General features: G+C 36.8%; 1 protein-coding gene across 7 annotated transcripts in view; it reads right to left on the minus strand.

Moving 5' to 3' along the window:
• Positions 1-296: 296 nt before the first annotated feature.
• Positions 297-25,672, minus strand: part of LRP1B (LDL receptor related protein 1B) — a 1,334,345-nt gene continuing 1,308,969 nt past the window's right edge. For 6 of the 7 annotated variants that reach the window (XM_075117811.1, XM_075117812.1, XM_075117808.1 and 3 more), the window contains 5 exons: positions 18,209-18,285; positions 16,315-16,405; positions 12,787-12,931; positions 11,599-11,697; positions 297-7,650 (listed from right to left, as the gene is read on the minus strand). In XM_075117811.1, the coding sequence (XP_074973912.1) occupies positions 7,510-7,650; positions 11,599-11,697; positions 12,787-12,931; positions 16,315-16,405; positions 18,209-18,285 (553 nt within the window). In that variant the 3' untranslated portion in view covers positions 297-7,509. The remainder of the gene's footprint in view (positions 7,651-11,598; positions 11,698-12,786; positions 12,932-16,314; positions 16,406-18,208; positions 18,286-25,672) is intronic. The other variant, XM_075117809.1, reaches the window with a different exon arrangement.

The raw sequence follows: 25,672 nt of genomic DNA on the forward strand, positions 1-25,672 counted from the left end.
TATCTCAGTCCCCGAGCTCCTCTGAAGCATTCCCCTGTAGTGTCTGGCCCATCACTTGATGCTCACAGCAACTATCCATTCCACTGGGTACAGTAGGGAACAGTATACACACATCTTGATTGGTACAACTCAGGATATTTTGACTCTAACTCATTTTTGTTAATTTAAATTTTTAATCTGTGTCTTGGCTTAAAAGACAGATTTCCATTTCAAGGCTTATTTCACATTTATATTTTTAATTCAGCAACCTTGAAAACAGACTGGTGAACATTGAATTATTTTGCAGGAGTCATCTGTTCATTACTCAAATTAACCAGTTTATTTACAACAAAACAAACATAACGACCACTATTCATAGTCAGGGTGGCTAGACATTAAGTAATTCCATAGAAGCAGGCTATATGGTGCTTTTGGACTTCTCGATACCTTCCTTGACTTCTCCCCTGGCTGTTTCAGATCCCTTCCTCTCCACCTATATATGTGAAACTGAGGTTTTATTTATCAGAAAGTGTGGCCTGTGCTCCTATTTATTATATCCACACATACCCCCCCCAAATATATATATAAAGGAAAAACTGAGTTTTGCTGCTAAAATCCACCATGCTTTACTTTTCCAAAAGTTTTTACATTCTCCAAAGTCACAGACTAATTCAACATCCTATTAAGGACAGCATAGTCCAGCAAGCATTTTCCTATACTATATTACTATATTAACTATTATCATTAAGACCACAACTAGAAAGCATCTAAAACACAATATGCTCTTATTAAAGTGTGCTGCTATCTATGCAGTAGTAACCTGGCACAAGGAAGTAAAGTGATCCTTTATGCCCCCTTATACTCTTGTGCCACCTCACAAGCTGGGCCATAAATTAGAAATCCTTATTTTCTTCACCACATTTCACAAATGCAGCAGTGATAACCATGTGATGAATTACCATTTACCTTTGGCAAGCACACCTATTCTCTGCTCACTACTCTGTCTCCTCAAGACTAGTTCCAGAATTCTAAACCCCAGAACAGCTTCAAAGAGATGCCCATGGCTTGAAAGGCAAGATTCAGCCCTCAGCTATTTTTTTATACATATATTTGTCTTGACTTTAAGGTTGATGACGTTGAGGACTTTTTACTTGAGACAGAGGGGTTTCCAGTTTCCAAGTGGGACCCAGCACTTGCTTCTAAGCCTTGGAAGGGCAGAGATAAGCAATACTGAGTCCTAGATTGGTCATGGATTTAAGATCTGAGTTATCCCCCCTCCACACACACACATATACAAAGGGTAGTGGGGGCATTTGTCTTCCACAGTGAATTACTTTTCTATGAAACACAATGGTTGTATTTGCATTTGTATATTGCACTTATTGCACATTACAGCAGAGAGATTTATAACTATGCATTACAAAACCCCAACACAAATAATATACCTGAGATACATCAAATATATTTTCATCTTCTGGACAGATGACCTAAATTTCTTCTTAGATTTCCACACAACTTCAGTAACCACCATCCATCCATCAAGTCTCTGTAGAACACTACCACACTAGCATCAACTTCTTGGATACCACAGTCAACTTCAACAATGGAACCCTACAGACAACTATATACAAGAAACCAACAGATCACCACACCTATCATGACAAGTCTAGTAATCACCAAACACATCTAGAAATCTGTTAGCTAAAGCCATGCACTCAGATACCACAGAATATGTTCCAAGGAGAAAGTCCAGGATATACACATAAAACACTTAAATCCACCTTCACCAAGCAAGGACACTTCACCAGAGAAGTAGATCTTATCATGGAACAGGCCACTCAAATACCCTAAGTGATTTCCCCTCCTCCGAACTGCACACCTAGTTGTTACCTATCACCCTATACCGGAACGTATTTGAGATATCATTAAATAATTACAACCCATACTCAATGGGGCCACATGCTGAAAGAAATCTTTCCTGAGCCCCCTCTTCTGGCCTTCAAACAACCTCATAACCTTGTCAAGCTCATCAGAAGCAAGTTCCACCCATACCAGGACTCACCAACTCAGAGTGGCACCAGACCCTGCCAGAATAACAGGTGCAAAACCTGTAGACAGATCTCCACTGCTCTGATGATCAACACTCTACCACAACACACCTTTCAAAATCCAAGGGTCCTATGTGTGGCTATCACAATCTGTGGTGTACCTCATCCAGTGCACTGAATGCCCCAATACCAACTATGTGGGTGAAACCAGGCAGCCACTTCACTCTTGAATGAACTCACACAGAAAAAAGATAAAAGACAAAATTACCATATCACCTGTGGGTGAAGACTTTTCATAAAGTGATCACTCTGACCTCTCAGCCCTCAGTCGCAAAGGCAACCTGCATAGCCACTTCAAAAGATGAGCCTAGGAGCTTAAATTCAGAACTTTGCTAGACACTAAAAATTTTGGAGTGATTAGAGATGCTGGATATATGCCTTATTACAACCATCTGTAATCTACTAATATCCCCCCCACACTGCCTTGCCCCCCCTTCCTATTCCCTCTATGGGTGTTAATGGGCCACTTTACCTTGAATAGGCCTTTAAAATATGTATTAACAACTATTTATGCTAAACAATTCTTTTCACCTGGTATTTAGCAGTGACACTAGAGTATGTTTCCCAGACCTGAAGAAGAGCTCTGTGTAAGCTCAAAAGCTTGTCTCTCTCACCCATAGAAGTTATTCCAACAAAAGATAAGTACCTCACCAACCTTGTCTCTCTGATTTACAACGGACATTTTTTGATCCTCTTGATGACATTTTTTATCAAGATGCCAGTGACCATCATTTGTGAAATTCATTTTATAGGGATAAGTCTATGCACAATTTTCTATCCTGCTTTATTATGCTTCAGAAATCCGTAAGTAATTATTGTGGCCTTCATAAAAAAAAAGATACCAATTTTCTGTTCATGAGCATTCAACTAGTACTGAAGTTAGATGGAATTTTTTTTAAACCATTTTCAATGGGCCTTCCCTACTACAAGTGTCACAGACATTATCACTATCTAGCAAGATGGCTACCATCAGTTCAGAAATGCCAATCAGAATACAAATGCTTCTCTCCAATGCATTTCATGGTTTGTTCTAATGTTATTACTTTTCAGTTTTCTGGAATAAGAAGCATCGACTTGATTTATTTCAACCAAAGTAGCATGAGCATCATCCTTTTGCTATTCATGATTTTTAATTTATATTTAATTTGTGTGTGTGTAAATTTATTGCTCATGTAAATCCCTAGCTTGGTGACTCTGCAGAAGGAAGTCCTTTATTACATGACAGAGACACTACAGACCCTCACTGAGATGCTGAAGCCTACAGTGATGGGATCGTCACCTCTATAGGTGAGAAAGTCAATTAGGCTCTGATCCTGACAAGATGTGTGCATGTGCTTAACTTAACACACTGTGACCTTTGTTGGCAGTCTCAGGAGACAGGCCAAAGACATGAATGGTTAAATAGTTTAAGGCCCTGATTCAGCAAAGTATGTACTTAAATGATTTGCTGAATAGGGATGTTTTACTCACAAATAGGGATGGTTGTGGTGGGATCAACTGAGCTCCACCAACTCTTTTCATACTGGCTGCCCAACAGTCACATAATAGTAACATCGATTATATGGGCACCATCTTTCAGGATTAGATTTAGCCAACTGTTATGGAGCTTATACTCATGGACTTTAATGACAGACCGGACCATAAAGTCTGACCTCCTGCACATTGCAGGCTGCAGAACTTTGCCCACCCAGTCCTGTAATAGACCCATAAACTCTGGCTGAGTTACTGAAGACTTTAAAGCATCATTTAAAGACTTCAAGTTACAGAGAATCCACCATTTAAGCTATTTTAAACCTGCAGGTGACCCATGCTGCAGAGGACAGCAAAAAACCCACAAGGTCTCTGCCAATCTGACCTGGGGGGATATTCCTGCCTGACCCCAAATAGGGTGATTTTGGGAAGCCCTTTCCATCCCTGGTTCAGATTGCCAGTTCCCTGAGAACTACTGGTGCCTGCTCTTTCATGTATTGTCATTAATATCTTCAGTAAAGAAAAGGGAAAACGTTCAACTATAGCCTTATATTTTAGATAGAATGAAACCATTTTAATAACTAGATTTAATTACTAGACAATAGTAGGTTTTTTTTTGTTTTAACAACACTTGAATACATCAGAAATATAAGAATATGATGCACTCTAAAAATATGAGCGGAAAGCAAGACACTGAAAAATTGCATACTATATGTATAATACAAAATATTTCTATATTTTTCTTGAATACGTATATAACTTGATTCCATCTCCCACCACTTGTGTATATTTTGTAGTTCCTTACACTTCATTGCAAATGGATAGTAAATATTTGCCTTAAAATTTGCTAGTTGCTGGTACAAGACAATTTCTCATATTCTGTCATGAATCACACACAGTAAAATCTCCTAAAATCATATACATGACCTACAGAATCAGTAGTTATGTCTCATAGAAGCATTTAACAACAGTCAGGGCTTAGCAAAATTAATGTGGAGATTTTAAGAATACGTTTTGGTAACATCCAATACTAAAAATAATTTCCTGCCCCAATAGACCAAACAATTTTAGTGTAGATTACTGGATTAATATATACGCTATGAGCAAGATTCTCATCCTTTCGCCTGCCATGCCTATACCCCTGATCTGCTTTTGCAGCTGGAAAATTTAGGGATTTCACTTCTGTAAAGGGAATCCCAAGGTGACCCTGAAGGTTTAGTAGGGTGCATGACTGGGGTGCCACTGCACTCTAGTGATCCTTGGTGACTGACAGGTCCCACTGGGATTTGTTACAGCCAGATACAACTTGGAACATTACTGAGATTGTTCTAAGTTGCATTAAGATGCAGCTGGCCCCAAATTCAAGAGGATGTAAAGGTAGTCTACATCCATCTTTGCCACTCTGCTTTTAGCTGAACTGGTATAGCTGAGGATCTGGTTTATAGTCTTTCTTCCAGGCATAGGGCCGGATTCTGATTTGTGTTACAACAGTATAAATCTGGACTACCAACTAAAGTCAACCAAATCAGTAGGCATCCCTCATGAAATGAATGAAGTTACTATTTTATAGTGGTGTAAATAAGATCAGAATCTGCCTCATTATGTGAGAAAACATTGGGTACTATACCAGCTAAATTGAATTTGATCACTATTAAAGAGATGTTTTCACTTTCAAATTTATGTTACATAGACACCCATCAATAGAAATTTGGTTGTGTCTGCCTTGCATTAAGACTAGCAATCACATATATGGAAACAGCAGCTCATGTTCCACAGCAGAAGCACTGATGCAAAAGTTTAGGGCCAAATCCTGGTCCCAATGACTTCAATAGGAGGTGGACGAAGCACTTACACTGATATTCATCAGAAATTTTTGCTTATTGACATTCAGAGGATGATATTTACATATCTTAAATGTTACCAGAATATACTTATTTCGTCAACGATGCTATAAAAGAAAAAATAGGGTTTAAATGTTCAGTGAAATAAAATATATGGACACACCCCTTCTGAGTTATTAATACTCATGTACTATTGCAGAACCTTTAAGATAGAGGTTTTATAATGAGCAGAAAATGTCTGGCTTTTTAAACTGAATTTAGCTTCCTGTACAACATATTTTCTTACTTCCCTTTAATTTCCTGTCATTTTGGTTTTTATATTGCCTATATAATGGTATGTCCTAACTTTAAAAATTACCCAACACAATGAATTAAATATGTAGAACTTCATTTAAATAAGTCAGTCAACAATTTTTTTATAAAGTATTTCACACTTCATTGTAGAAACATAGGCAAAATGACTATTATAACCAAAATGAAAAATACTGTTCAATTTAAAAAATGTACTTAAACAAGAACCTGAAAAAGTTTATGATATGCATAACATTTTTTCAAGCAAACCTGCACTAGTATTACATAAATCAAGAGTTTATAAAGGCCTCAATATGGCAAGGTTTAGAAATAGGTAGTATGCATGCACATAGTACAACAAAAATCTTTTATAAAACAGCAGTTATTTTTTGTAATACTTGTACAAAGGGAATAAAGAGCAACCACAAACATATTTACTCTGTTAGGTTAATATATTATGACAGGTAAAAGTCAATCATGTCTAGCAGAGGAACAAAAAGCCCTCCACAGTATGTGTGTGAATTAGTATTTTGTGCCTTTAAAGTTATGTATAAAATATTTCAGTTCTTTTTACAACTTAAAGAAATTGTACTCCTTATTTCTGTCAAAATTCAAAAAGGCAAGTGGAATTTTTTTTTGTTTTTATTCTTCACAACTACATAAAATAAACCAGTACCAGAGAAAGTACTGGAAACCAATTACATTGATACTCTCCACTTTTGATAATGGGTTTTGACATTTAACCCCAAAGTATTAAAATTAATTCACAATTGGTCTGAAATACGTTTCAGTAATATATAATATTGATCAGCGGTATCATAGACTATCATCATTAGTATAAACTGCTATGTTTTGGGTTCTTTAATATCTCTGGGCAAGGATGATTTTTTTTTCTTACTGGGTAAATCAGAATACTGTTATCAATATGTGTGCTTACATTTTATTTTTGTTCTACTGCTTGGTGTATGATAAGGGATTGATCACCCACAGATATTGCATGTGGTTGAGTGAATAAACATATAATACATGTGTAGGCAATGCCCTCTTGTGCTCTAGGGTGGCTACTGTACTACAGGACTGCTGGAGTTCATAGGCCTTGTCCCACAGCAAGTAAGGTCTTTCAACTTTCAAGATGTATTTCTACTATGGTCTATAAGGTTTTACTAAATACAAGGTTGTTTACATGGTATATATGTTTAGTATATCATGTACAATCACTGAATTTCTGAAACACTCATTTGTGTTCATGCAGATCATTAGATGTTCTGATTCTGTAGCCTTGTTTACTTCTTGGCAACCTAAAGCTAATTTTAAAAGCAAGTTATGTTTGATTTGTGAAGAAAAGTGATCTACTTTTAATAGGATCTGGAGTGAAATTCTAATGGGCACAAAGAGAGTAGACCATTCAATCATTCTTTCACCATGTAAAACAAACAAAATTACACACTGTACTACAGCTTTCAGACTATCTAATCAAAAGGTGCAGATATCATCTTCATTAAGTAGAACCAAAAAAGTCCATACAAAATAGATTGCTCATATTCACACTACAAACAAATGTTGTTTTTAATTTTAACAAATTCAAAGGTGTATCAGCAGCATTGTTGTAAATTGTACTGTAGTGCAGTTTCTTTTTCATAAAAATACCTTAGAAATGGTCAGTCAAAAGTCATCAGCAAAAGAAAAACCGAGAAAACAATCAACCAAACAAAAGAACAGAGGTAATGCTGATGCCAAAACAATTATAATACTGTTGGGTACATAGAAAAGTAATCCTTATATTTTATACATTTATACAGAGTATAAAAGGTAACAGAGGATTATGCCACAGTCTCCCTTATACCAATATCTATTTTCTTTGGAAGGAGTTCTTTTCTTTCATCAACACTTGCTAATGAGTTTCGACAGTTTTTCCCATCCATATATAACTTTGCGTACACTGGATTGGCGTAATTTGTTGGCTGTGGAAAAAGATAAATATGCAGTATGTGATTTAGATTAACTATTTTTTTAAAATGAAAATTGTATTGTTAAAACAAAGGGAGAACACGTATACATAAAAGCAAAACTGAACACGTTTAATGTTTACCTTGGTTTCTGTAAATCTTACCAGGGAGTTAAGATCTGTAGGAATGACCGCCCTGCACTTTTAAGCGGGGGGTGGAGGTGATGGGCGGGGGAGTATTTGGCTAGCTAGCCTAATGAAGGGAACTGTGTTTTATGGCTGGAGGGGGAGGTGGGCAAGAGATGAAAACTGCTGCAAAAGGGTCAGTGTGGTCGCTGACTCATCCCCTGGGACTGCAGGGTTTAAATAGGGCAGCTCTGTGCCTGAAGCCTACCTTTCACATGAAATAGGCTGAAGCAGGAGGGAACACAGCACTTCAGCACAGCATGGCTCCATGTGGAAACAGGAGAGCAAGAAATGGGAAAAGAGAGTAATTCCCCCCTTCCTCTGGTCCAGGTAGGGCAAAGCAGGCACAAAGGAGTAGCTCCACAAGGGGAGGAGAATATGGCTAGAGAGGCAGCTCTACTTCCTGATGCCTCCTTGTGGCAGATGTCCAGTGCAGGTACTCCATACAGTGACCGGATAAATGGCTTGGAACAGGACTTAAAAAGAGGTGTTCCTTCAAGGAATGAACGGGGGAAGTTGGGGACTCCTATGATTGGTACGGCAGGGAGCCAACTCCCCATTCTTATAGCCCACTTTAACCCTCCTGTGAGGGGGTGGATGGTAAGATCCCAGCAATGGATTTGCTGGAGGGACAGGGATGGAAAAGAAGGGGAGCTGGTGGAAGCCCCATGGGTATGGTGAGGTCCCGGCAATGGACTTGATGGAGGGACTTGGAAAGAAAAAGAGGGAGAGCTAGTGAAAGCCCGACGGGTAATTATGGAATAAACATGGGGTTACTTGCATTGTACACTTTTATCTGCTGGGTAGTCCCAAATATCATATAATAAAGTTGTGGCTTGATTAAACCCATGTCAAATGTCTCCTGTCCTCCTTTCGGTATAGCCAGACAATCTGTAACCAACAGACTCCGTATACCGCCTGTTCTAAGACCTCAGCACCTAATAATTGATCACATTTTGGAAAACTATGGCCCAAGTATATAGTACAATTTGACCAAATTTGCTAATCATATTGTAACTTAAATAAGAGATCATAACTGTTATTGTAGTATCTGTAAATATAGAAGTATCTTCCCAATATCAATAATTTTGCTAGTTCAGGGACTGAACCAAAGTCCAGGTCAATGTGACTTAAAGATGTGCTTAAGTCCATCTCTATTCTGCAAAGCACTTAAGTATACATGCTATGCTTTCAAACAAGCACCTTTGTGCTTTCTCACAGGCTATCCCTCCTGCATGGGAGGCAGTCCCTATAAATATCTGCAAAGTTACCTCGTTATTAGAATCATAGAATCATAGAATATCAGGGTTGGAAGGGACCTCAGGAGGTCATCTAGTCCAACCCCCTGCTCAAAGCAGGACCAATCCCCAACTAAATCATCCCAGCCAGGGCTTTGTCAAGCCTGACCTTAAAAAAAATTAGGCTTGGAAGGATTAGATTTTTATTGGTAAATGTTGTCACCATACATGCACAGACAGATGAAAAAATATTTTCATAGATCACTGAAAATTACAGATGGGCAAACTAAGAAAAGTGCTGCTTGAAAACTTACTGGAGTTTGATTTAAGGACATTTACTTTGAATATTTTGAGATGTGATGGTGACAATTTATGTTGTAATGGTTATAAAGCTTAACTTATTGTTTATTGTCATTAAATAATTGTTCTCCAATAGCCCCCTTATAATTTTTCACATCTGTGAAAATGTAAATTGATAAAAATAGGAAAAATGCTTAAAACCCATACTTTTGGCAACTAAATGGATAACACTAAAAAAGCTTAAAAAAATGATATTACCTGTTGAAATTGGTTTTTTTTACAAAATCTAATTCTGTCAAGTCTACTCATTATGTAGCTTCAAATCTCTCCTCAAAACCCTCCTTTGCCATGATAGCTATAAAAAACTTGAGAGTGGTCAGGCTGTGTGCTGTGACCACTCCCTATCACCAATATTGTCTTATTTTTTCCTTGTACTCCCCAGCCATCTATATCCAATATTTTTTGTCTTTTACTTAGATTGTATGCTCCTGGAGGCAAGGACCAGCATTTTGTTCTATGTTTGTACAGTACCTAGCACAGTGAGGACCTGGTACATGACTAGGGTTCCTAGGTGCTGCAGTAATACAAAAAGAATGCATGATAAAACTACTGAACTACCACTAAAAATATGAAAGTGTGTAGGATGTGGGTGTGAACTTCCTCTTTTATGACCCATTATGGCTCAGTTATCTCAACAGAGGCCTTTGCTATCCCATCTGATTTCTCAACTTTATATATAGAGCCACTGGGAAGGGTGCCGAACACCTCACAGATCACAAAATTTCCTGTTGTCTGTAGCACCTAGACTCGTATTACTTAGCTTGCTTCACTGCTGTTTTGCCCAACAAGAAAGAGCAAAGGTTTAGAATCCTCATTTTTCTGTTCCCGCGAGTCAAATAAGAGGCCAGGATTTGAAACTTTCCCATGGCCTGGCTCACTGCAGCAATCATAGTAATTTAAGATCAGCCAGGAGCTGCTTATCCTGCTATTACAAATAATTAACTGATTGTCTGGTGTTCTACATTTCCCTGTCACAGAAAGAGATAAGTCACATTGAAAAGAACAAAACAAAAAACTCCTACTTCTATATTAATGGAACATATTACCAGCTGCTGTAGTAATTTCTAGGGGCAAATTCTACCTTCAGTTCTACCTGTGCAATCCCAGTAACTAGAGATCTTCACTTCCCCAGGAATGACTACAGGAGTTCCAGATGACACAGAAATGTAGTTTTTATTTAAATTAACAGGAGTTTTCATTTGATTGCCAATACTGTACCACAATTAAAATAAGAATCATACTTAGCATTTATATTGTGTCTTCTGGAAATATCAAAGTACATTATAAACAATACCTTAATACCTGTATGAGGTATATATTATTATTATTATGCAGTGGGGAACAGCGAGGTGCAGAAAAGTGAAGTGGTTTGAGTGACTTGACTAAAGTAATTTCAGTCAATCTCAGGGCTGGAATTATACCCTAGTTCTCCTATCCATGAGGCATGTTGCCTCCTCTGGACTGTATTGTGTTTTTTAAAGCAGACAAAATAAATAAAATTTCAGTTACATCAAAAACACATTACAATCGTAAAATAATGCAAATGAGACAAGGATGAACACTTTTTTTATATGAAGGTGAATCAAGCATATTAATGTCCCCTCTCTTTTAATTGTTTTAAAATTTTCAATATTATTTTAAAGATATTGTGCTATATTATATACAAACTCTGGTTTATTGAAACTAAGCTAAATATTTTGTTAACTTAGTTGTCATTTGCAATAAAATTGATTGAAATTTAAACAATCCATTAATAACTTGTAAAGATTTACAGAAATTGTTCAACTTAATGCATATCAAATTCCCCTTAAAATAGTAGGACAGAATTTCATTTACTTTTGAGTCTTATCTCACTGTGATAAGTTGCATTAAATGCCTATCACTATGTTTATGTGGTTGGTTTCATTTTTATATAGCTTTACAAAAGGTATAACTTACTTATGTTTATAAAATAAAGCAATATATTTTCAATTTTATATTTTAGATCATGTTATCATGACAAGTAAAGATGAAATATATGTGTAGAGGCACCTGTAATAAAATATAAATTTTATTTCTACTTTTAAATAATTTCTTGCTAATGAAAAACATGAACAAAATGGTGCTATTCTAACATAACATGCAAACTCAGAGAGGGGACATGATGGAATGAGCATGAGACGTGAATTATCATTTCTCACCCCTGCAGTTAGTGGTCCTTTCAAATCAGAGTTTAGGTAGATTGGCGGTGCTGTGTGCGGAAGCTTGAATGCAGTGGACCCTCCCCCTAAATACCTGGCCTGCATATAAACAGAGTATTTTAGTTTCTGTGCTAATAATACTGAATTTTCCATTTGTAGGTTGACATATTGTTTAATGAGTAGTGCACTGATTAAAAACAACTGGTCTTCTACAATAAAAACTGCCTTTAAAACTTTAACTACAAGCTTGCTTCAGTTTGGATGATTCTTATTATTCAGCATGAGATCAACACAGCATTTTCTGTCAAATATTACAATCGGGCTTAACAATCAGCTATGATACAGTTATTCAACTACCCTAACAGCCAGTGAATTTACTTTATATTCAGCTTCCCTGTGGTATGCTGCACATTGACTGGGTGACAATGTGGTGACATTCACAGTGCTAACAGTAAGCCAGTTATTGCTTTGTTAAATATGCCACAGAATGATAGCTGCCCCATAGGATGCATCTGATTACTGATAAGTCTAAGAAAGTTATTGCACCATTACCCTGTCCACCCAGTGTCACATCACTCAGAAGTTCTACCATTGAAGAGCAGTGCTCCTAGAAATGACATAATTGAGAGTAAAATGACAATGTTCTTTTTTGATGTAGTACATCTATTCTATCAGGCCTCTGAATGGCTTATGTTTTTGAAGTAACCATAATTTTCAACAAATTAGGCTCAGATTTACAAATGGAACATCTTGACATTAGCAAAGCATAAGAGCTAGTAAGTACATAACAGTGTACATTCAATAGGTCCACAAAATATCTGGAATTTAGGTAAAGAAGATTTTAATAATGATCTTGTACTTTAGTTTTGTCAAGAGGGTCTATGATATAGCCTCTCTCAATTTACTGTTCCGTTTTAGTTTACCATCGAGAAAAAGCAGACCACCGCAAAAGAATATCTATCAACAAATACTGGGGTGTAAAACAGTCAATGCTTAATATCTATAATGTTTTCACTAAATAAACTTTACTTGACTCGTGTTCACCATACAGAATGAACAGACAAACCAAAATACATGCCATTATAAATAAGTCTTCATTTGAGAGAAAAATCATACTAATTAGATTTAAAGATATTCATTACCACACATAAAATAAACCCTATTTTGCCATTGCAAAAACAATATTACCTTTTCTGGATTTACTGTGAAATCTGGATCTAAAAGTCCCCCTTCATTGTGATCATGGCCCACCTCGTACATATTGTATGATGGATTACCAATTTCTACATTGATTCCTCCATTTATCATTGGTTGTCTTCGGATAGTTTTTGTCCTAAAATACATAAACAAAGGGAGTTAGTATTTTCAAGTCACTCCAGGGATGATACATACCACAGATATTATTTAACAGCTTTATGGACTAATCCTGAGTACCTCAGAAAATCTAAATAAAGGAGCCTTGTCCTGAGGGTCTATCAGGAAATCAAGGTGATGGTGAAATTTTCGCTCCAAACAAAGTAACACTTTGAGCACCTGTGCAGCTGGGGCACGTTGGGGACGTGGCCAGTTACTACCCTTTTAAGTGGGTTTGTAGTAGTGTGGATTCATGCAATGCGCTGACCCACTGGTTATGGCCCTCGCGTTCCCCCTCAGTATGGTCAAATTCACCCTAGTTCCCAGGGAAAGCTTCATAAATTCATTACAAGATTTTTTCAGCAGTCAAAAGAAGGCAGAGTCCATCAGTGCAGAGTTTCTTCTGCTTTTGATTCTGAGGAACACAACATGAGTGATAACGTTTCTATCTTTCCTGGTACAATTAGCGGGGTCATCTCCTTGCTTATTTGGGGGCAGCTCCATGTACTCTTAACTTGGGAATAGCTGAGCTATGGCTTCATTATGGAAGTTATGTGTCTGTCAAAAAGTAACTGCCTGGAGTCCCTATTGGTAGTTATTGAAAAGCTTAGCTCAAGTGTCCCCAAACACAGGTGCAAGTCAGAAACGGCAGGCTTAACTTTCAGATTGGTTTATATATGGGGGAACATCTTTAAAATTGAGTACAGATCTGAGGTTCTCCCGTGGGTGAATCCAATTATTTTCGTTGGTAAGGAAATAAGTGAGTGATTTTTTAGCTGCAGGGGTTGAAAGTCCTGGTTTAGGGATGTCATTTTTAGACAGGAGACACTACTGAATTGTGACAGAACAATGGGGATGGGACTTAGGTGCTGGTAATGGTTGAAAGAAAAGGAGTATTTGTGGCACCTTAGAGACTAACCAATTTATTTGAGCATAAGCATCCGATGAAGTGAGCTGTAGCTCACGAAAGCTTATGCTCAAATAAATTGGTTAGTTTCTAAGGTGCCACAAGTACTCCTTTTCTTTTTGCGAATACAGACTAACACGGCTGTTACTCTGAAACCGGTAATGGTTGAGTTATCTTTTCTAAGTTAAGAAAACACTTCATTATCTTAAATCCAAGCTGACATGTGAGAGTCTCCTTCTATTTCCCCAAAACATAGTGGAACAGAAAAATCCACTTTCCAGGAAAATTTTTAAAACATGTATCTTAATGTACTGTTTAGCTGTTAAACAATAATGTCTCTTGAGACTTTTAGGTCTCCTTTCAAAAACAGGGAAAAATGTTAATCAAACATTTTTGAATAAAAATAAATAAATTAAGAAGAGGCTTTTAGGTATTAATTTCAGCCAAACCAGATTCTCTATCACTATTTAAACTAGGGGGTCTAGCCTAAACACTTACAGTGATTGGTGCCACACAAATCATTAGATAGCTATGCATTTCAATTAATTTCTATCCTATATTTAGAATTGTTGCTTCTCATCCTATCTCAGCTCATCATAAGATAAATCACAGAAGTTATAGGCAGAGGCCCAAATTTTCAAAAGTAGTCACTGATTTTGGGCCCTTCAATTTTGGGATGCCCAGTTTGAGACATGTAGGGTCTAATTTTGAAAGATGATGAGTGCTTGAACCACTTACTGTTTTCAGGTGGAGTTATGGTAGCTCAACACTTCTGAAAAATAGGCCCAAGGTGTCTCAGTCTGAGAAATTAAAATCAATGGCCACTTTTGAAAATGTGGACTTAAGAGTGGTCCTATCAGTTTAACTGTCTATATTTGCACCATCTTACTAAATACCTGATCCTTTAAAACAGGCATATAATATATGATGATAAAAAGAACAATTTGTTTGAGAGTTTAATTATTTTCCTGTGAGTGCTCATAAAATTTTAAATCCACAAACTGAAAATTGAAAGAAAAAGGATTCAAATCCGTTCATTAAGAGAAAGTTGTAAATTGGTCAACAGGTACATCTTTATATGCATTAGGTAAACAAATATATACTGGCTTACTGTTTTCCACTGATTAATGTGTATAATACTTTCATATTTATCTTTCATATAACAATGTTTTAAGTGTTAAGAAAAATATGAGTGAAACAAGGTAGGTAATATAAAAAGAAAATATGGATTTTTACGTGAAATAGATTGGTTTCTAGCAGATAATTCTGACTGTTTCACACACAGAGATTTATGCTATTGAACTTAGAAGATATTATATGTAAATACTTTTCTCTTTACAGCTCTCTGTCAGGACTATCTGCTATGTAAGTTTTGTTGACGAGGAAAAAGCCTGGTATTGTCCAGATATACAAAAGCATCTATCTGAAAATCTTTTGACATGCGGTGCAAACCAGATATAAACCATTGTAAAAAAAGAAGAAGTAACCTTTGCAAAAACACATGGTTTATTAGAAAGGACAATTTTATTTAAGTTTGATTCTTAACTTTTCATCCACATATGTGTCCCTGTTGTATGAATGTGTCTAGTCTCTAGGATTTACATTTGAAAATACTCAACAAGAATTTTATGTTAGGTTTTGGGAAAAAATATATAGCTATTAATGTTACCTGGGCTAAGGATGAGTTTGTGAACCTTTAAATTTCTAGTATGTTAACACATTTTATTATATTTTTTAAGTTGATTACACTTCCACTATAACATATTATGTAAAATCAAATATTAATCAAATGTAAGTGAATGGGGGAAGGGATAGCTCAGTGGTTTGAGCATTAGCCTGCTAAACCCAGGGTTGCGAGTTCAATTCTTGAGGGGGCCATTTAGGGATCTGAGGCAAAAATTGGGGATTGGTCCTGCTTTGAGTGGGGGGTTGGATTAAATGATCTCCTGAGGTCCCTTCCAACCCTGATATTCTATGAATTAGAGTAAGCTATGTTTAGAAGAAAGTTCTTTAGGGCTTGAGCCTGCAAACATTTACACACATGAGTAACCTTGTTCACTCATAGAGTTTAAAGCCAGAAGTGACTACCAGATCATCTAGTCTGACCTCCTGTATATCACAGGCCACCAGCACCACCCAGCACCCACACAATAAATCCAACAACTGAATTGAGACCAAAATACACAGGAGTTAATGAGACTAATTATGTGAATACAATTATTCACTTGTGTAGAGTCCTTGCAGGATTGGGCTCACAGACTGTAAGACCTCTGGGGAAGGAATTGTATATTCCGATGTTTCTGTACAGCACCTACCACATTTTTATATGAGGTAAGTGTCCGATGTTTGTGATACAGCTTCTAGACATTAAAATATTTGTAAGTGTTTCTCTCCATTTTTAATTTTTCTTTTTTAGGTCACACATAATTTAAGCACACTAATATGAAATTACTTACCTTCGTTTTCTTTTACAAAGAAGTAGACCAATTACCAGAGTAGTGATCAAAGTCACCAAGAGAACAAGAGGAACAATGATTGCAATGCTTCCTGCAGCAAAGAAATAACGTTGAATCCACTAGTTTAAGTCTAACAGTTTCCAGACCAGGTAAAGTTGCTAAAAACAAAACTAAAAGTTATAGTTTAGTTTACCCTTCTAATAGAGGACAGTGATTGGAAGGTTAAATATTGACAATGAAAAAAAGCAATGTAGGTGTTGTTACATATATTCTGAATGTTTTCATCCACAATACCTGCATTTCAGAACTCTGTCCTTGCTATTTGGCAAACAAAGAAAAATTTGTTATAAACACTTTTGGATTACAGATACTGTTGTAATGAAAGTATCCGTTCAAGCCTATTGTTATATTTTATGCACTCCCGTTGTGAAGGTCACACATTTTCTTTAAAATTTCAACACATCCCTCGTGAAAAATTAAAATATTACAGGCAATATCTTTTATTTATATTTGTAAAAATGCTAAAGGCATTTAGTGCTCTGAGTAGCTCTCCCATATATTAATAATCACAGATCTTCCCCTTATGCCCTTGAATTCTATCTGAAAGATTATTGAAAGCCAGGGTAGATCGCAGAGCATTAATTCAATGTATTTCCAATGTTGCATCTCCACTTAATAAACAAACTGCCGCATTCTGCACTAGCTTCAGCTTCTGAATGGTCCCCAAGAAAAGGGCATTACAGCAATCTAATCTTGAGGAGACAAAGGCATGGATAATTGTGGCAAGGTCCACATTGGAGAGAAAAGGTCATACTCATCTTCCCAGGCAGCTACTACTTTGGTTCCAGGAGCAATGTGGAACCTAACACCACACCAGAGTTGAGCAACTGTTTTACAATGGCATATGCGCTTCCTCAGTAAGAGGTGCTGATATAAGTTCTACCAATTCTTCTGGCTGCTTCCGCCAGCCAATTAGCATTATTTATGTTGTCTAGACTGCGTTGCATTCAGCTAGTTGCTCATTTAAACAGTGGACAATTTGTTCTACTGCTCCAGCTGAATTGGTTGCAACTGAGATGTAAAACTGGGTGTCACCCTCATACTAAAAACACTGCAGCTAATTTCTTCAGTTTAAGGGTTTGTCTATGTGAACATTTAGTTCGTGGGAAGCTGGGGAGTGAATCTACCTTGCAGTACTCCTCACGTGTTAACTTTCCGCGTGGACCCTGCTTATGCTCATTAGCAGTTAGGGTGCTTTGATCTATGCCACTTTGAAATGGGAGCAGATTAAAGGGCACTAATAAACTTTTGGACACAGCAGCAGGGTCTACATGGACAGTTAGCATGTGGCAGGCTAGTGGGGGATAAATTAACCCCCCCACACACCAGCTGCAAACTCAGTATGCATGCAGACAAGCCCTTCAGCAGTATTGTAATACTGTTTTCTTCTACTGAATCTTCGTGTGTATTAATTTTATTTAAAGGAACAATTTTCATGGGCAGGATGAGCAAATGCAAAGCCTATGAACCACTTAAACCCTATTTTGAGGCTTTAAGAGCGATTTCAGTGGTCAAAAGTCTTGTGCTGAGTCTCTCCACAGGAGTGAATTTCACCAAGCATTTGTCACCTGATACTGCTTTTTCGAAGAAAAAAACATGCTGGGTTTAAAGAAGTGGGCATATAAAATATGCCATAGTTTGACAGTAATCCAGAATGTTTTATGTAGAACTGCACGTCAATTAAAAATCAGAAATAAGAGCAAAATCCTTGCCATTAAAAAATGTAATCTGCAGCACATCACTTTATACACTCACATACTAAAATATCACCAGTTTATCATTTTTAAATTTAACAATATTTTATAAGATGTAGTAGTTAATCTGAAGCACTTACTTGTACTGATATTGTCAGACTTGCTGCTCTTGGGAGCTGGCCTCTCGCACTGCGTGCCTGACCAGTTGGCTGAACATCTAAAAGGATCCAATTAAGATGGTAAAATTAATGGATGACAGCTGTTAACACAGTAACCTATTAAAGAGACCACCACCATCTTCTCAAAAGGTACATGAGCCATTTTACAAAATGAACAATAAGCTTTGTGTAAAGAGGTCCTCAATATTCTGGCATGACATTGGGAACACTCTGCATAGCATTTTTACCTTGTTTTCTTCCTTCCTTCACTATTTTACAAACTGTAGGTTTGAATTGCAAACACTTATTATTATTATTATTATTATTATTATTGAATTTTTAAACATGCAGTCATTTTATGAAATTGCAAATGTTACTCAATTATAATAAAAGACAAACACAAATGTATGTAAAGATCTATTATACCAGTGACTATTAACATTAGCATTCATACACTAGGAACTATTTTAATTTCGTTTTTAGTAATATCTTTAGTATGTTATAGCAGGACTTCCACAATTTGGTTTTATTCATTTCAGTATCATGCCACCAAATGCTGGAACTTTTGAAATAACTGATATAAATAACAATATTAATAATTATTAGAGTATAATATTTCTACATGCACAGCCAACAAGAGACAGAGATAAGTGGCTTTACAAAATGCAGCATTATTTGATCTCATACAATGCTCAACTGCAATTCTCTGACAGTTTTCCTTATTTCCTTTTCCATATATCTGAACCTGAATTGGATAGTTGCATTTGGTAAGATCAGTAACTTAGTATTGTGTGTGTTACCTGTCTGGGTCCCTGATCCAGCAAACCACTTAAGCATTCACTTTGCTTCAAGAACAGGAGTAATTCCACTGACTTCAGTGGGACTATCCATGTTCTTTAAGTTAAACATGTGCTTAAGTACTTTGCTGGACAGGGGCCTGGGTGCATAGGTAGGTCTTTTGCTGCAATTAGTGCAAATATAAAATATGGTTTCTTCAAATATTTGTTCAAGTTTTCACATTTGCTCTCCATGAATGATCAGAGAAACAACGATGAAACTGCCACAAATATGGCTTCAGGAAATCCATTTAAAATTGAAACACATATATTCATGAAATCTGTTTGCACTATTTGTCCAGCTCTCCTTATAATGAAGTTTACTTCAGAATCTGAAAACTCTCCATACTGGATACTGCAGGAAAAAGAAACGTTTTAGCTGTCTCAAGCGCATGCTGTGCAATGGGCTCTCCAATATCTCCCATCAGCTTGGATGTATAACAAGTTAGAAGCAACTACATTTTACACATTAATATCACAGAGTTTATACAAAATGAAAAGATGACTTTAAATTCATTGTTCTAATATCTTTAAAGGGATTTTGATGTAAAGGGATTAACTTTTCTATGCAATCCAGTTTACCGGCATTTAGTAGGGCAAACAAGAAAATATGTGTACCCTTCTGGATCATGGGTGTTCTAACATTGTAAAATCTGGTTATATTTGCCAAGTACTTTGACATATTTGACTTAATTGTTCTGAGGCTGATAAAATAAAATATTGTAGTTCATTATCATCCAGTTATCATTGTACTATGTGGTGTTGCGGTCAATTCACATGCGATTTCAGATATAATCAAGGTATGCTAAATAGATTTAAGTTGTAGGATTATAGAAGTATAAGATTGACAAGTATTTAAGAGTGATGAGTATATATTAGGTATATAAGTAAACCATACTGGAATGTAAGACCTACTGGCTGAGGCCTGTAAGATTTTAGCTTAGTCATACTAGGCCATAGGCTTAAGAACGCTTGACATGAGTAGGTGACCTAGAAATAACCCTATGCCAGTAAGGTCACAAGATTACTAAGATGTGCTGATAGGTAATGCTATGAAAAACTACATTGCAATAAACAAAAAGATATTGTCCAAGATCATGAGACACCTGGTTGTAATATCATGGAATATCCTGTCCTCATGCAGGATACATGTTGTGCATAGATGCTAATGAGAATAAGAGGAACTAAACAACCTATGAAAAATTAGGCACCCCAAAATTCACAGGGTGTGGAACTATAGATAAGGAAAAGAAGATTGAAATCCTAATGCATATGCATAGGTGTTAGGTGTGGTCAGAACCACAATATAAAAGAGGTTCCTTGGTTGGGTAAAAGTGGGAAGACCCCATGGGACAGCGCCACAAGAAACCCCAGCAGGATCCATCCCTCTATCAGTGATTGTCTATTGACAGGTTCATTGCCCTCCAGAATATCGAGAATGTGAGCATGACTAGTCTTAATCATAGCATGTTGTGGGGGTTTTTTTGGTAGGATTTCTAGATACATGGGTAATTGTAACTTTACTTATTGCTTTAATAAAACTTGTAGTACAGATAGGAATTTGTACTTGTGATTGTGTATGTGGTCATTATCCTTGGACTTCGTGTATTCCTGGAGTCTCCAAATTTGAGAAAAGCACCAGGGGTGATTTTCACTCTGTTGAGCTTGAAATTGTAGCCACAGGAACTGAACCCACGGTAATTTTTAATACAAAATTACTAAATGCAATCTAAATAATGGCAGATACAAGATTACTCACTATGTATAGATGGAATATAAAAATCCACCAATATTTGGTGTTAACCCAAAAAAGGTGTCCCAATTTGCCTCTGAGATTTGTGTTTCAAGTGAACAGCCTTGCAAATATCCTTTAAAAGATGATTCAGTAAAACAATTGATTTTTATAGCCTTATAAAATCATTCATAAATTTAACATTAATATTATAAAATATTCATTATGGATTAATACTGTAATATTTAAAAATATTTTTGAACTGTTTATAAATATAAGCATAAATTGAATGCATTAAAATATAATGAGAAATTTGGCTTATACCATTAACTTGAGAACTACTTTAAACACTGTTTTCCCTTCACCAACCATTGCTATATGCTTCTTATCTGAGTGTTAAATATAAAGATAAATTTCTCAGTTACCAGCGTGTTAAAGACTAATTTAACCAGCTTGGCCAGTGATATTGGCCCATGATACTAAAATACTTTGTAAAAGTACAAAATACAATGGGTCAAATTGTGCGGAAACCCAGGAGCACAATTAGGTGTGCTAACTTGCCTCTTTAGCACCGAGGGAATTAGCAGCATTTTGCATTCACTGGGGAGACCGGCAATATCCTCCCTATTCCTTTTCCCCACCCCAGAACACAGGGCACCTGCATAGTGCAATTCAAAATTTAGGGCTATAGTTTTAAAGTGTTTCACACATTAAGATAAAAGTTAAGCTGATCATTATTTTTATTCCACTACATGTTCTACAGATGCAGCCTCTAGACTGGTTGCACCGATGGTATTTATTAACACGTTCATTAATTTGTTAATTAATGCTTCAAAAACCTTTCGCACAATGGAAAAAGTGTAATATGATGGTAGTTATGGCTCTGGTTTGACCTCACAGTTAAAAATGGTCATAACATATTTAAAGTTCTTGCCTTCAGGGAAAGGGTTAGTTGAATTAACATCAGAAAATAGGACACACAGTAATGTATGCAATTAATTTTAAAACTCAAATCAACTAGCATTTTCATTATTGTTTGCCATCACCTTAGCATATTCTAGAAGCACACAATACTTTATGATTCTATCATAAAAGAGATGCACACTCCTTTTATTTTGCATTTGTGTAATTCTTTATAAACCCCTTTTTGAGCTATTATATCAAATGGAAATTATTATTATTCTAGCCTAATTTACAAAATTACTGCTTAGGTATTTGCCACTTCACAGGATCACCTTCCAATGCATGATTACAAATTAAGTATTTCTAGTCTCTTTACAGAAACACCATAAATCTTCCTAGTTTATTTATGCTGCAACAATCAGAACTGTTATCTTCAGACAATCTTAGAATGAAAGTCTTTGTACTTCTTACCAATGGTTTGCAACATTTCTGCAGTTTTGTTGAGGAATACTGCAGCATGTGGATTAAACTTGCTGAGATGCAATCTTTGAAAAACTACAGTTGGCTCTGACTAAAATATTTGAAGGGAAAAAGTTTCTTTAAGAGTTGGACAGAGACTCAAATTGGTGCCCAGCTCCTTAGAATGAGAATCTCAAATGTCTCTGTTTTGGAAATGGGACCATTTGAAAATAAAATAAAATAAATAAGGCCCGAAGATGTGGCCTTAAGGGATGTGGCAAGCTGGAAAAGGAAGTGAAATTAGTGAAGGTTCATTAACAAGACATGAAAGTGAAATCTTACAGGAAAATTTTGCAAGAATGTGTGGGCCTCAGAAAATCTCCCAAAGAGTCACTAATCACTGAGACATTGTGTTATTGTCTGTACTAAATATAGGGATATACTGTACTGCTATAGCTCAGATACTGCAGTGTGATAATTGTTGATCTGTGCTGATTTTATAACATGTCCAACTTCAATGTTAAGGAAAATGGCACTGGTTTATCAAGACACAGAGCTTCCCGATTTAGAAAGCTTTTAACTTAGCTTTCTTGGATGTAAGGTACTCTTAAGGAAAATGCTGCACAGTAGCAATAATCATTGGATTAATAAGTCTCCTTGAGGTACAGATGATAGCAAATGTGTTAATCAGTAACAGACATTTTGGTATCTAACATGGGTACTGGGTTTATTTGAAACAATTATCCAGAGCTTCTGACTGGAAAAATAAGGAGGCATGAAAATAATTGGGACCTACCGGACCACATAATACCATAGGGCCTAACAGTAATATTTTGAATTAGCAAGAATTATCAAGACAGATAATGACAGTACCTAACTAGACCATGAACAAACAAATACAGCTTGAAAGCGATGATGAGCCTGAGAGTCAAAGGCTCTAGAGTGGGATTAGGACTGTGGGTGCTGCTCTTTGCAAACCTCAGGTCCAAATGTTCAGTCCCATGATTATACATACAGCCACAACAATTACTACTTCTCGCAGGGTTCCCGCCGAGGTGCTGAGAGTGCATGCATATTTTTGCTTTAAGTCACACATGGATACGCATTATCAAACAATGAAAAAGCTGAATGTTGGGACCCCAGCCCAGTTATCGTCAAAACTCTTGTTACCATCCCTGCTGCAAATTTTATATCACTAAAATTAAAACTACTTACAAGCTGGGAGAGAAGACCTGGGTTTACTGTTGTTATTTGTTATTTGTAGTGTGATAGCATCCAGAAGTCCAAGTCAAGTTGAGGACCCCATTGTGATAGATACTGTACCAATACATACGATAACCTGGTTCCTGCACCAAAACGTTTTATAGAAAATTTGTCTTCTAATATACAGAATCCATACTTGATAGGCTTGAATTGGCCATGCCAATGCTCGCAGATATTGCATTGTTGGTGAACATCTAGCTTGCAAGGAGTTGGAAGATGCAGTGAGAGCTGAGCAACAATTAATGTATGGTCTGAGTTTGCGGGTGCTTCACTGTGGAGAAATTTCTGACAAGAATGTTGTCTATTTATTTCATGGCACATCCACTTTTTAAAATCCAGGTCCAGCGATGGCTGTTAAGGTGCCTAAACCAGGACCCCATAACAGATAAGCCCTCAGCAGCACACAATATCCAGCATCTTTCTGAAGATCCTGTTGAAGCCGTGAAATACAGACAGTCCCTCATGAATTGCATATCTAACCTTGGTACCCTCTCAGACAATGTGGAGATCTCCTGAGTGATAAATGTAATGCTATATCACATGTTGCTGCTGGAATAATCAGGTGGTTGCACAAGAAACCTTGGCTTTCCAAAAAGGCCTTTGATATATTAGTGAAAAAGGCAGAAGCATGCAAGCAGGGAAATATCCAAGAATGTAAAGGACTAAAAGACATTTTCCTGGCTATGGCAAAATATGACCATGAGGTTTATGTCCAACATGTCGGTTCTTTGGCCGACAAAGCAGACGACAGCCCAAAGAACATCAAACTGCATCCTGCCTACAAAACCATCACTAGCATGGATGGTAGCTATAAACAGCCTTCTAAGATCCTTGTCATGAAACCAGATGGCTCTTCCTGCTAAATGATGATGAGATCCTGGACAAATGGAAAACACATTATGAAAATGTGTTGAACTGTGGACCAGCTGACAACTGTCTAGAGCTCTGTGACCTAGAAAACCACATAGCAGCAAATCCAGGGGTGAACACTGATCCTCCATCACCTGAGGAAGTACAAAAAGCCATCCCAAAGTTATGGAATGGATGTGTTGAACCAGTAAGCATCAGTATGCATCAACTTTTCTTAAAAGCATAGGCATCAGGCAAGCAGAGTTCAGAGGCATCAGGATTCAGCAAAGTGGACGTTCTGCATGGTGTCAGCACAAAATATGCATGGTCTGCACCAAATTCTGAGCATAAAGTGGTTTGATTTTGTGAAAAAAATGTCACAATCTCTCAAAGACATTGCCTTCCTTCAATCACTCATTATATTAAAAAATGGCAATGCATGCTCTTTGGCCAGGTTACGAGGATGGACAAAAACACCCCAGCTAACCTTGCTCTCCGTCAACCCGTGAAGGCATGCATACCTTGATCCTACTTGACACTGCTTGTGGACCACCTGAAACTCATGGATTCTCAGGACTGAGCCAGATCTGGGAACTTCACTACCCAATGTCTGGTGCAACACCATCAATCTTAGTCAGTCTGCGTGTTTGATGATGGTCACAGAGGAAGCTCTGATAGAAATTCCTGGAACAAGACTCTCCTTATATAGATTGAGGGAGCTATATTTACTCACAGATACGCTTCCAAAGATGCAACACAACTTTCATAACAATTAGAAGTATTAGATAACAAACACTATGTATGCCAACTGGCAAATCTTTTATATGAAGGAAGGGAATCTGTCTGGAAAACACTTGAAAATGCTGGTGAGTAGCAAGCAGAAAATTAGAAAGGAATTAAATATATAAAAATATCATGGGTAGATATTAAGGGATCATAGCTGACTGCAGGACTATACATTTAAAGGCCCCATTCTATATCCACCTTGTAGCATTTAGTGAAAGAGTGGATTGAAGGGTGGCTTGGAGGTGTTTTATCTGCCCTTGTATATGTTTGAGTGATAGCTGCTCTCACAGACTAGGATATTTTAACTTTGGATATTTTTGATTTTTTTTTTTTGACATTGGATAGGATAAGTAATGTCTTTAATATTCTAATTATTCCAGTCCAAGCTCGGTAATATTTCATTGCTCTTCTAATATCTAATGAGGATAGTTTGACATCTTTAGAATGTGAGGATATAGGACTAAATGATGGAAGTGAGATGTGCTAGTTAACATGAAATGCTGAAGCTACTTTAGGAAGGACCACATTATCTGATAAGAAACTAAGTATAGTTCTTTAAATGGATTGTGCCTGCAGTTTGCAGACAACCAAAAACAGCACCTTCAGAGATAAGAATGG

Source organism: Caretta caretta, chromosome 11 (assembly GCF_965140235.1).
Source record: "Caretta caretta isolate rCarCar2 chromosome 11, rCarCar1.hap1, whole genome shotgun sequence".
Lineage (NCBI taxonomy): Eukaryota > Metazoa > Chordata > Testudines > Cheloniidae > Caretta > Caretta caretta.